Genomic DNA, 12,913 nt, shown 5'->3' on the forward strand with positions numbered 1-12,913 from the left:
TAGGGTCAACATGCCCCCTTACTTGTTTCTTAGTTTACCAACAGCACAACCTCTCTTTAAAAAAACCTCACTTTAAAAAAAAATATTTTACTAAAGCATGCTGTTAGTGCACTGCCATTTACACACAGCACATTTCCATTGAAATCTCCACACTTTTTTCCACTGACATGCAGCTTTATTTTATTTTTATTAGGATCATCAGTAGTTATGCATACTTTATCAATCAGTGTTACCGACAATCACATATTACGTCATTACAGTGTCATGGGGAGAAAAGTAACGTTTACATAATGACTACACCTCGATCACCACTTCATCGCAGTTCAAGTTCCACCAATGGGGAGATACAGATAGTCCCACAGTAAGCATTCCACTTGCCCCACTTCTTAGGGCACCCACGTGTTATAAATACTTACTTTTCTGCAATCATACATTGGTCTAATTCTTTTGCCCATGCCTGGATAGACGGTGAAGTCGCTGCCCCCCATCCCCTGGCTATGTCTCGTTTGACAAAGGTATAGCCCAATGTGGCCAGCTGCTGTTCTACGTCTGTTAGGTCCGTGGCCATCCAGATATTGAGTAGGCCCAGCCCTGGTGTGAGAGTTATTGCTTTTCCCAATGCAGTCTGGATATGAGTCGTAGTCCCCTCCCATAGTCGCAAGAGCTCCGGGCACTCCCAGATCGTATGATAAAAGGTAGCGGTTTGGTTGCATCCCCTGAGACGAAGTGCGTTGGATCTGGCACCTATTTTTGCCAATGTCACTCCTGTTAGGTATGACCTATGGAGGATCCTAAGTTGTATCAGTCGGAAGCGGAGGATGATAGCTGCTTCTTTGGGGGACATTAGGGCTGCCTGCCAGTCCTTGTCATCAAGTGGTCCCAGGTCTCCCTGCCACTGTTCCCTGAGTTTGTGGAATGTATCGGGTATGTTGTTACATAATTTTTTGTAGATCAATTATATGGCTTTTGAATGTAGCGGCCCATCGAGCAGTCGATCTTCTAACGGTGACGACTCTGGTATCTCTGTGAGATCTGGAAAGGCTGTTGTGAATGCGTGTCGAATTTGCAACTATCTAAAGTTCCCCTTGTGCCATCTGATATTGTCCCCGGAGCTCCTCAGATCTAAGGATCCACCCTTTTTTAATCAGATCTCCGACTACTGAGAACCCAATAGTATCCCACTTGTCGAAGCCAGGTTGATAGCAGAGAGAACCCAATCTCTGGGCATACCACAGCGTTGTCACTTTTGTGAGGACATTGGACCAACCCAGACGTGAACTGACCTTGTGCCAGATCACTACAGTGTGGGAGAAGGGTCCAAAAGATCGCCCTTTTCTGACTTTCAAGTACAGTGCTCCTAAGTAACCAGATCGCCCAGTCTGATATCTATCTAATAAATAGGTGGGGTCATTACATGCAGCTTTACTAATAAAACGGTAAATAATAAAAAATATTGATAAAGCTATAAAGCGTACAAAATAATGCGTGGAAATCGGGATTCAGCAAATATTTCTAATTTGGACATCACCAAGTGTTTTGATCCTATTACAGTCTGTTTCCATCACACTTCAGAATTACACAAAAAATGCCTTCATAACTACTGAAATATATTTTGAAATGTATGTGGTTCAACTACAAGCTATTTAAATGTTGTTAGAAAAAAAACTGACATCCTAGAGCCCTTTACTTTACACTATCTATACCCCGGCATAATTGCCAGTTCACTTTACTTTCTCAGACTGCAAAGTTAAAGGATTTTGTAAACTCTTATATCCATGATAAATAAGTCTCAATTTGTAAGAAGACCTAAGCTGACATCTGACTCTGATGCACAGCAAATGTGACAAGATGAAAACAAGATGTAAAGACATCTTTATTGCTCATTCACTTTCCGAAGGAGCAGAACACCTATTCTTTGCCAGTTTGAATTCTCTCATGATCGGGCCAGTAAGCACTAAACATAACTTGCCCTGATAAAATCTGACTCGCTATGGCGAGTGGGAAAGTAGATTTTGCTATGCCTGCTTATATATCACAGTAACAAGAAGGATCTGGCGTACTCAACAATATACTGTTTTTGTAAAAACATTACAAATGGCTGTTTTCTTCCAAATGATCTGCATTATTTCAAATGTTTCTTCAGGAAAACCTGGAAGGATCTACATAAATGAACCCTTGCTGAAATCAGAATTTTGTCTACTTTTCAGAAATGTGTAACTTGCTGAGATCACCCATGGGTTCACATCTCAGGGCTCGAAAAATCCAAAAAATGGTACTAGTCCTGCAGAACTAGTACCTTACAAAATTTCCTCGACCTAACTGCAACCTATTTGACCTCCGTCGAGCAAATGTGACAAGATAACAAGATTTAAAGGCATCTTTATTGCTCATTAACTTTGTGAGCAATAAAAATGCCTTTAAATCTTGTCACATTTGCTCCGTTTTCTCAGAGGACAAAAGTTGGTTTGTTTTCCTACTCGCCAGAAAGGGTGAGTAGGACCTAAAAACAGCTCGACCTTGTTAAATTTAGCTCGCATATGTGAGCGGAATTTTCAAACCTTGCATCTGTTTCCACCACAACCTGCACGCAGGCTGAAACCACAAAAAAAATTGTAAACAATGGATTACCTCTTAGAAAACTGGTAAAAGCTGTAGTAAAAAAAGTTTTTGGGATACAACTCTGCTTGTTCCTGAAAGCTGGGAAGATATTGATCCTAGTATGGCAAACCTTTGTTGATGCCATTTTTAGAAGAAAAGAAAAAAGCATAAGACTATATTGCACAACTTTTTCATACAAAAAAAACAGATGTAGCTATATTTGGTCTATTTTCTAGGATCCCTCAGGAGAAATCTACAAACCCCTGGTACCTTTAGAATCATGATATAAATATAAAAGCTTGTATTGCGGTAGCAAAATACCAGCTGCCAGGGGGGGGTAAATTTGCATGGGTGCATCAGGGTTGTTTTTAATTAAAACGCCTGACGCAAAATATGCTTTTATTCCTGGTGTGCGGCACCCTGCAAAACTCCTGTTGCCATGACTGTGCAGAGATCTAACGCTGCAAAGTCTTTCTTCTGTTTCCATAGTCCCTATACTCGTCCGTCATCGCTTTCAACACCGGCCCTATCCATCTATGGTCTTCTGTTATTGTGCCAAGAGTTTGTCCAGCAGATGAGGGCACATACTCTGTCAATCCACACAATCTGCCCCCGGATTACCAATTCCGGTATGGCCCCCAAATCCTCGCCTCGCGCCGGGCGATAATTTCAACGCGGGCACCGTGCCTTTTTCCGAGAAGCAGCGCATGCGCGGGCAGGCACCTCCCCCCTCCCAGCTCTGACTGTCTCGCGCTGCCCGTGTGCGTCCCGCCGGCTCCTGTGACAGTTGGAAGAGGTGTAAAGCAGGCGAGGCCATGGCGGCGGTGAGCGAGGCGCTGGTGGCCGTGCTGCCCACCATTCGGGTGCCCAAAGCTGGCGACCGCGTGCACAAGGACGAGTGTGCGTTCTCCTTCGACACACCGGTAAGATCCAGCAGCCCCCTCCCCTCTTTCCCTTCTTTCCACTCCTCTTCGTACCCAGGGTGCGTCGCCCGCCGCATTGAATGCCGGGACATGGAGTGCGCAGCTGGCTGTCTGCAACGGAACTAGTGTGACGCACGACTACACTTCCCATCAGCTCAAGCGTTGGATGCGTCATTCCGCTTGGGGCGATCTGAAGCATGACAGCCGCAATGGCTGCCGGGATTCGTAGTGTATAACTATGTCACATAGTAGCGAGCAGTCTAACCAAGACTTCAGTACCCAGCATACCCCTTGTCACATCACCTAGTCTGAGGCAGTTGACTCTGACTAGCGAGTGATTGTTGTGTAGGGAGCCCCTGTATTCATGTTGGAGACTGGAAAGCAGGGCAGGATATGTACGTTTCATGCCAGTCTGTTGCATTGCCCATTTATTTCTTGTAGTCTAGGATACGGAGTCTTGTCTTATACAGAGTCAAAACATTGTAGGACTGTGTCTTAGCATTGTCTCTTCCAGGCCTTGCATCCCGGGAAATGTAGTTCTGGTTTAGACTGATTGCATGTTTGGACTCCCACGATCGCTATTGAATTGGAATTTCGCGTTGCATTTTTCAGTAGTTTGGTATTTTATTTATTTGAGATTTATAAAGCTAGCCGGACCCGAGATTATCAGAGCCCTTTACAAGTTGTGTGAATGTGCAAATACAACTACAAGACCCGAGTGTATCAGAGCGCTTTGCATATTGTGTGAATATGCACATTTGTTTACAAGAGGTACATCAGGTTATTCATAATATCCAAGACACAAGATCGTAAAGCACTAAGTGGTTATAACGTCATAAGGTAGTACGCAGGGCACAAGGAGAACAGCATCAGGGATAACAAGCATTTGCAATGCAATAGGTTTCGCATTTGTGAGAGTTCGAGCTATTGGCGTAGTAAATGACAATGGCTTTTACCCATGTGTTTTGGTTTGGAGTGGATGTATGTAGTGTGGAATTATGTGGGTTGGTTTGGGATTGTTAGTTGAGGAATTGTGTGGTGTTTAGTGGAATTATGTGGTATGATCGCCAAAACGCTAGCGAAACTTAAACCTAACAATCACTACCAAGACCCGCTACCCGCAAAATGTGTAAGAGAAATCAGTCACACTCTAGTTCCAATCTGGACGGAGATAATAAATGCTTCACTAATACAAGGGACCCTGCCTGACTGCCTAAAAACGGGGCAGGTAGTTCCCATTATCAAAAAACCGACAGCTGATGCAACAGACCCGAACAATTATCGACCAGTGACCAACATCCCTCTACTGGCCAAACTTCTTGAGAAATGTGTACAAGATCAACTGAGTCAACATATCGCTAAGTTCTCACTACTAGACGACTGCCAATCAGGTTTCAGAACAGGTCACAGCACGGAAACTGCGATATTACACATTGTTGATGACGCTTTACAAGCCCTTGACCAAAATCAGGCGTGCCTACTGATACTACTGGACTTATCATCGGCATTCGACACGGTAAATCATGCGATTCTGATGACCAGACTTCATGACAGGATGGGTTTATCCGGTAACGTTCTGAAGTGGTTTAACTCCTTCCTGCAGAACAGGACTCAGCTATTCAGGGTCAACGAAGCAACCTCTTCCCCATGCCCTAACACAATAGGGGTCCCTCAAGGCTCAACGCTATCCCCAGATCTATTCAACCTGTATGTAGAACCTCTCACAGAGATTCTTCGGACCTCACAGATATCTTATCACATGTACGCAGACGACACCCAAATATACATGAAGATTGCCTGCAGTGAAGACATTGATCTTATGAATGAAACGCTAAAAAGAGCATTGCAGTGGCTTACAGCCAACCACCTGAAACTGAATGCCAATAAAACTGAATTCCTGTTAATCTCACCGACAAGGAGTTACACAGAGGCAAAGGAATGGGCGAAACTGGTGACTGCGCTGAACTGCACCCCGACCCTAGTTAATTCAGCCAAATCATTAGGAATTACACTAGACAAGAACCTAGACATGAAAGAACACATCAACCTGATGGCCAAGGGCGCCCGCTTCCATTTAAACTATCTAAGGAAACTGAAGCCCTTTATCTCCGAAGCAGACCTAAAACTTGCCATCCAATCGTTAGTTATCTCGAGGATCGAATATGGCTGCACCACATTAGCTGGCCTACCAAAAACATCCACCGCACCACTAAAAGCCTGTCTCAACGCAGCGGCAAGACTCATCACAGGAACTAGGAAATTCGACCACATATCTCCGCACCTGAAGGCCCTAAACTGGTTACCTTATGATGCTAGAATTAAAATGAAGATGGCCTGCATCACACATAAAGCGGTTCACTACAACACGCCGAGATATCTCGCCAAGAAAATTAAGATATCGGGAGGTAATAGAACAACAAGAAGCTCCAAAGAGCTGCTATTGCGGCCGGCATTCTTCCAGAAAAAAAAGACTTATGACCGAGCTTTTTCAGGAGCGGCCCCCAGAGTCTGGAATTCACTCCCTCCTTACATCAGGAGGATTCAAAATATCGTAGCTTTTAAAAGGGAACTGAAAAGTCACATGATGAGTAAATACCCTATATTGAGATGACCACAGACTTGTGATACGAACATTTCTGCCAAAAAGGACTGGAGTCACCACGAACTCTTGGAAGACCAATTAGACAAACGACTGATGCCACTCAAGCATCGGCTTTACAACCTATTGCTACCTCATTATTAGGTGATATCTATTCCATACCGCTCACCGGAAGATATCACCCATACCTGAACCTGTTAATATTTATGTTCGATGCACCCAACGATTCCCATACTTTTCTTATGGCTTATTACGCCGATATTGACTTGTTAATAATATACCATACTACCTCATAGAACTTGACTGCATGACTATGACCGTACCTAAACATAGTCACATCCTAATACTAACAACTTAGACCTTAGGAATATATCTTACTTTAATCACCGTAGACAGCACACTACCTCCCACATCTGATTTGTTTTTGCTGCTATAATTGCTATTATAATGTCAACTGTTTAATTCTTCTATGTCTTTAGGTAATCCCTTTTCTAAGCAGACTGCCCTACCCCTATATATGTCTTGCTGTTATAAATGTTATCACTATGTCAATCTGTTTTCCATATGTTAAGCGCTCTGATACCCACGGGTCATGTCCGCGCTATATAAAACACTATAAATAAAATAAAATAAATAAATAAATGGTGAATAGATGAGCGGAGCTGCACAGGATAGAAAGGAAGATAGCGAAGGATAGGTAGTTTGTGCGCAAAGTGTTGAATGAACTCCATTCATACAAGCCCCAAGAGTGTATGAGAAAGAAGGGGAGAGCAGGCCACAGACGCATAAAGAGGGAGTGTCTGTGTATGCAGGAGACACCCTAAGAAAAGGAGGAGAGCGTGGCTCTGAGGGCCGGAAACTTTGAAAAGGCACGGGAAAGAAACTGTGCTCGAAGACTTGAAGTGAACCACATGAGAGAGGCTAGAAGAATGCGTTAGAGGGGTGCAAGAGTACGAGAGGGATGAGCCACTGCACAGTGTGGTGAGGTAAAGGAAGGTAGCATGTGTGAGCTGGCAGTATTAAGCGAGGTGACGGGGAGTGTGAGGCAGGAATGAGAGGGGTCAGTGGGATTGTACGTTGAGAAGTGGCAGTGCCGTATTAGGGAGAGATGATAGGGCTGGTGGAAGTGTGAGGGAAAGATGGGTTGTATTGGCATTGTGTGGTGTGGAGTTGTGTAGTGGAAATGTGTTCTGGTGTGCTGTGGAAATATGTTGATAGTAATTAAATGGTATAAAGTGCACTGGACTTATGTAGAGTGAGATTGTGTGTTATGGAGCTATGTCTAGTGGCATGATGTGGAGTTGAATTATGTGGTGTGTGGTTAAATGTTTTGGCATGATGTGGAATTATGTGGTGTGCTGTGGAATTGTGTGGTGTAGTTGAAATATGTTGTTTGGTGTGGCATTTTGTGGAGTGTATCGAAAATGTATGGATTTGAATTGTGTTGCCTGGACCTGTGTGGCATTGTGTGTAATAATGCTTATTGGAATTATGTGTCATGGTGTGGAGGGCATTTGTGTTGGTTGCTGGTATGTGGCACAGAGTGCATTTATGCGGGGTGTATTAGGTCGTATCGAGTAGAATGTAATTATGTGGAGTGTAATTATGTGGCGTTGAGTGGTAATATGTGGAGTGTAATTATGTTGTGGTGCATAATTGAGTGGCATTCAATTGTGAGGTGTGTGTGAAATGCTGTGGGATGGTTTGGAGTAGTATTATGGTGTGGAATTATGTGGCATGTTGCAAAACTTTAATTTATTTTGTGCAATGCTAATAGGTTTTGCATTTGGGAGAGTTTGAGCTATTGGCGTTGTAAATGACAATGCAATTTACCCATGTGTTTTAGAGTGAAGTGGATGTATGTGGTGTGGAATTATGTGGTTTGGATTAGAATTATTAGTTGTGGAATTATGTGGCATGGTGTGCAGTGAAATTATGTGGATAGTAATTGTGTGGATTTGAGTGTACTGGAATTATGTGGTATGGGATTGTGTGTTGGAAAGACTGGAAGAGCTGGTGGCAGTGTTAGTGAAACGGCTAACCCTGCTTGATGTACAACTCACTGCCACTGTAAAAGGCGAAAGCTATGGTGCGTTCTAGCAAAAGTAAAAAAAATTCCATGTTGCTGCGTTGGATATAATGGAAGGGCTGAAACCGTGTCAGTGGCAGGGGAAGTCCTGCTTAAATTGTACGATGTAAGGTCAAAAACAAGCTTAGTATTTGTACAGCTGACATCATGCAGTCACATGTTTGAAGGTGCTCCCTTCTGTGACAGTGAACAAAAAAGAAGGCTCAGTAAAATAAAGGATCATCCCCCTCCTAGGGACTTTTGTGACTTTACTGGCTCTTTCCCCTGTTTGTGTTTGCGAGCTCAGATGCCCAGGCCTCGTCAGCCTCTGAGCAAAATCTTCTTGTACAATAGCACCGTGTTATGTCTGCCTGTGTTGGTGAGTGCGTGAGATGCAATGGCTCCTCTCTGATCTCACTCGCGCTCTCAAGGATTGTGGCAGTCTATTTCCCCTAGAAGGCAAACAAAGCCCTGCCGTGTCAGTTTCACTGGGTTCTACACGGTAAGGACTGCAGAGATCCTCCCCGGCCACCTTTGGTCAGGGTTGTCCTGGCATTCCATGGACGAGGGGGGCTGGATACACTCCATACATCTGTCAGCACAAGAGTGTACATTCCAGCTGTCCTTGGGGCTGTGTGTTTCATTCAGCCTGTGTGCTGTATGCTTCATTCAGCCCGTGTGCATCTGTCAGCACAAGAGTGTACATTCCAGCTGTCCTTGGGGCTGTGTGTTTCATTCAGCCTGTGTGCTGTATGCTTCATTCAGCCAGTGTGCATCTGTCAGCACAAGAGTGTACATTCCAGCTGTCCTTGGGGCTGTGTGTTTCATTCAGCCAGTGTGCAGCCATTCACCTCCACATGGGTCCTTGTTTCACCTCGCCTTCGGTCTTTCCTCCCACTCACCAATCCTCTTTTTAAAGTGCAGTTTTAGCACATGGCACCGGCGACGCATGCACAGGTGTCTCAGTCCCACATGCCACTCTGACTGTCAACGCGCCCTGCAGCATGTGAAAGGGGGCATTTCCGTGCAATGCAAAGCACGTGACGTACAAAAATACATAACCACAAAACACTAAGTCAAAAGGAGGCTATTTACGCACGGAGAGAACATACAATTTGTAACTAACATGGACTAACACAAAGTGTAAACAGTTGACAACATGCGTCTTGAGACAAAACACAAAATGTAAATACAGTTTTTAACCTTATGTGCAGTTGAGCACAAATGCCCAGTGTAAAAAGCATTCAAGAATGTAAATCGACGAAAAGTATACATAAAACTAAAAAGGTTTCATTGTGCGTATAGCCATAAAGCATACTATATAGAGTTCAGAAAAAAGTGCGCGGGTGGAAAGAAACAAAAAGTATAAAGAATATTGGATGCAGCGTCTGTGCTAAAGCATTTTGGTAACTAAAACGAGAATGTGAAGATTTAAAAAAATGTGGGTGTGCTCAATGTAGAATCAAAACCCAGGGTGTTAAGGTAATAACAAAAATATGTCCAGGATACCCAAAGAAAGGCAAGAACGCAAATCTGAAGAAAGAAGGTAAAACGTGCGATCCTGCGGTTGAAAAATAAACACAAAATGAAGACAAGTTTGAAATAAGTACAAAAAGTGAAACTAAGCTAAAGAGAGCCAGTAAAAAGTTGAGACAACAAAGGCTGTCAGTTACACCTGGACTGGAGTTTATTCTGAAAGCTGTGACCGGTCCTGGGACTCACCCTTCATGCTGGTGTCCTGCAGCAGGGGGTGACCTCTTCGGTACCTGGCGGGCAGATGCCGTCGCTCCTGCACCCTTTGCTGAGGCAGCAGCTTCCTGAGCGGGCTGTGCGCCTGGGAGAGGGTTGGCTGCAGGGGGAGCCTCCTCCAACTCTCCTCCCGTCTCCTCCTCCTCCAGCACCGCCTCCCTGGTCCTCAGCATCTGGACAGCCCCCGGTGTCCGCACTGCGGAGAGGTTCAGCTGCCCCGGGACTGGAGACTGTAGCTAGCCTCCTGTGAAGGCGCTGTCCTGCACTCTTCAGGCCTCTGTGCCTCAGTGCGCCTCTACCCGCGCTCCCCCGGTCCCCTTCTTTTCATTTTGTGCCGCAGATGCTCACGAGGGAGAGCAGAGGGTGTCCTGCATGAAACCAGTTAAAGCAATAACGCCGAAGCCCCTCTCAGCAAGCTCCTCCCGGCTCTGCACGGTGACATGTTTAATGTATGCGTCCAGTGTGCGCGTGCAGAAGTGACAAGCAGCCGTCCTGAGAGGTGGGCATTAGGCACGATTTTTAAGTATAAAGCGAGTGCCGTGCTAAAATATAAAGCCCGGCGCTCGTGCATATTTGAGTCATGAGCATGGCGTGATAACGAAACAAAACAAGCTGTCACCATTGCGCAAGTAAAAAAAAAAGTGCTTGCACACTAATTGAAGGAGACAGTATAATGCCGCAAGTAAACAATCCAGTCCTGATGGGCGGTCCCAAAAGGAGACAGGGCGGTAACAAAGAGGGACTAAGAAGCCTCATTTTCAATCGGAAGCCAGCGTTTACCATGGGCGATGACCCCAGCCAATGAAAAGATGGGCTGTGCGTCCACTCCCAAAACATACCCTACTACAATATGCCTCGCAGAGCGCTAGGCGAGACCTAAAAAGGAGATTGGGTAAGTCATATGACCACCTAGAAGGCACTAGTCAGCGAGGGAATTGTGGAACAGTTTGTGCACATTTTGAGGTAGTTGTTGAGGAGTAACGATTTGATGCGTGTTTGAAGGAGGGAAAAGGGGAGTTGCAGTGGAGATCTTTGCGTAGTGAGTTCCAGATCTTCTGACCATTATTTGAGAAGGAGCCATCCTGAGATGATTTCTTCTTGAAGGTGGGAAGAATTAGAAAGAGCGTTAGAACTTCTTAAGTGTTTGTGCTCTATCAGCTTTGAAAACGTTGGTTTCTAAGTACTCAGGGGTTTTGTATGAAGATTCATCTTCCTTTGCTGGGAAGCCATTTAAGACTAATGAGGCAAGAGAGATGTGATCACATTTTGTTATTGGCTGTTTGGAGTCCGGCAGCTGCATTGATGGCAGCTTTAAGGGGCGCCAAGGGACATTTTGGAGTTCGTGTAAGGAGGGAGTTACTGTAGTCGAGTTTTGAGACGGCAACAGATCCACCTACCCTCTTAAGATCGTCTGGGGGAATAAATGGCTTTACTTTCTTGAGATGCCTGAGTGTGTAGAGCGCTGCTTTGGCAGAGTTATTGAAGCACTTCTCCATGGACATATTTTTATCCAGGTTGATGCCTAGGGGGACTTGACGGAGTTAGAAAGAGAGAACAAGCAGTTAGGAGCGACAAATTCTTGATCCATGCTTGGTTAGGTAAAGGATTCTGGTATTAAGAGCTGATTCTTTTCAGAAGGCTGTGTTTACCAGATGTTTACAATAGAAAATTGGGAAATGTTAATAGGATAGTGTAGAGGCGATGACGTTTGCCATGGACTTATATCCTCAGCTTAAACCCTACACGGAAGAGCTAAAAATCAGCATTGTCATAGTTGTCCAGTACCTTGCGTCATGTATTTAGCCATCTATAGCTTTTTTGCAAGTGACCGCTTTCTGGGACTCACTATAGCAACCGTTTTCCTTATGTTAGATAGTATGTTTTTTTTAATAAACTCTTTTTATTGTTGATAAAACATAAACAAGGCAGTAAAAAACAATACAGCTGGATATGCGTTCAGGGAGGAAGGAATGTGCATTACAATATAATACAAATCATCAATGCGAGGGGGGGGCAGAGGGGAAATCAGAGTCACAACACATTGAGGCTTAAACAACACTGGGAATGTCGGATCAGGGGGAAAGAGGGACATCCGGAATATCAGTGAGGGGAGGCGTACATATATCACCCCGTAGGAGTTCCATTGGCCCCAGATTTCCCCCCACTTCTTAGGTCTGCCGCGCGCCACATACACTGTCTTCTCTCTAAACATACACCAGTCCATGTTCTCCTTCCATGCCGAGACCGTGGGCGGTCTCTGGGAACCCCACAACTGCGCAATATCTCTCTTGGCAACCATATTCCCAAGGGTCGCCCACTGAGTCTGCGCCATGTCCTAATCAGTTGGTCCCCAAACATTCAACAAACAGCGCAACACCCGTGACCTCGTTCATCGCAGCATGCACTCGATTCCAAAAGACTACCACTTCCGGACACTCCCAAATGATGTGGAGGAAAGTACCAAGTAAACCGCATCCACGCTTACACAACCCTTCCACAGCATAACCCATACTAATCAGGCGAGGGCCAGTCGCATAAATCCGATGCAAGATTTTAAGCTGTACAAGCCGGAGACGGGCCGGAATCGCGACCTCCTTAGGAGAGGATATCGCTGATTGCCAGTCCTCGTCATCCAACTCTAGACCGTCACTGGTCCAGACCTCTCTGAGGTGTGTCAACAGGTCAGCTCGATCGTTAATCAATTTCTTATATATCAAAGAAATAGTGCTGTCAGGAACATATCCGTCAAGCACCCGATCTTCGAGTGGAGATGATTCCGGGATAACAGTACCTGCAGGAAAAACCGAACTTAACGCGTGGCGAATCTGTAAATAACTGAAGAACTTCTTATCACTCAGCTTGTATTCTACCTTCAATTCCTCAAAGGTCTTAATCCTACCCATGGCCCAGAGATCACTCACCCTGCAAATACCGATCATATCCCACTTCTCAAAACCTTTCGTCTGCCACAAGCCG

The 12,913-nt window shown here is 44.9% G+C and overlaps 1 protein-coding gene across 2 annotated transcripts in view; it reads left to right on the forward strand.

The window, feature by feature from the left end:
- Positions 1-3,098: 3,098 nt before the first annotated feature.
- The window catches only part of USP5 (ubiquitin specific peptidase 5), a 164,919-nt gene continuing 155,104 nt past the window's right edge, over positions 3,099-12,913 (forward strand). Inside the window, exon 1 of one of the 2 annotated variants that reach the window (XM_078651524.1) lies at positions 3,099-3,521. In XM_078651524.1, the coding sequence (XP_078507650.1) occupies positions 3,414-3,521 (108 nt within the window). In that variant the 5' untranslated portion in view covers positions 3,099-3,413. The remainder of the gene's footprint in view (positions 3,522-12,913) is intronic. The other variant, XM_078651521.1, reaches the window with a different exon arrangement.

This window comes from Lissotriton helveticus, chromosome 7, assembly GCF_964261635.1.
Source record: "Lissotriton helveticus chromosome 7, aLisHel1.1, whole genome shotgun sequence".
Taxonomy (NCBI): Eukaryota; Metazoa; Chordata; class Amphibia; order Caudata; family Salamandridae; genus Lissotriton; species Lissotriton helveticus.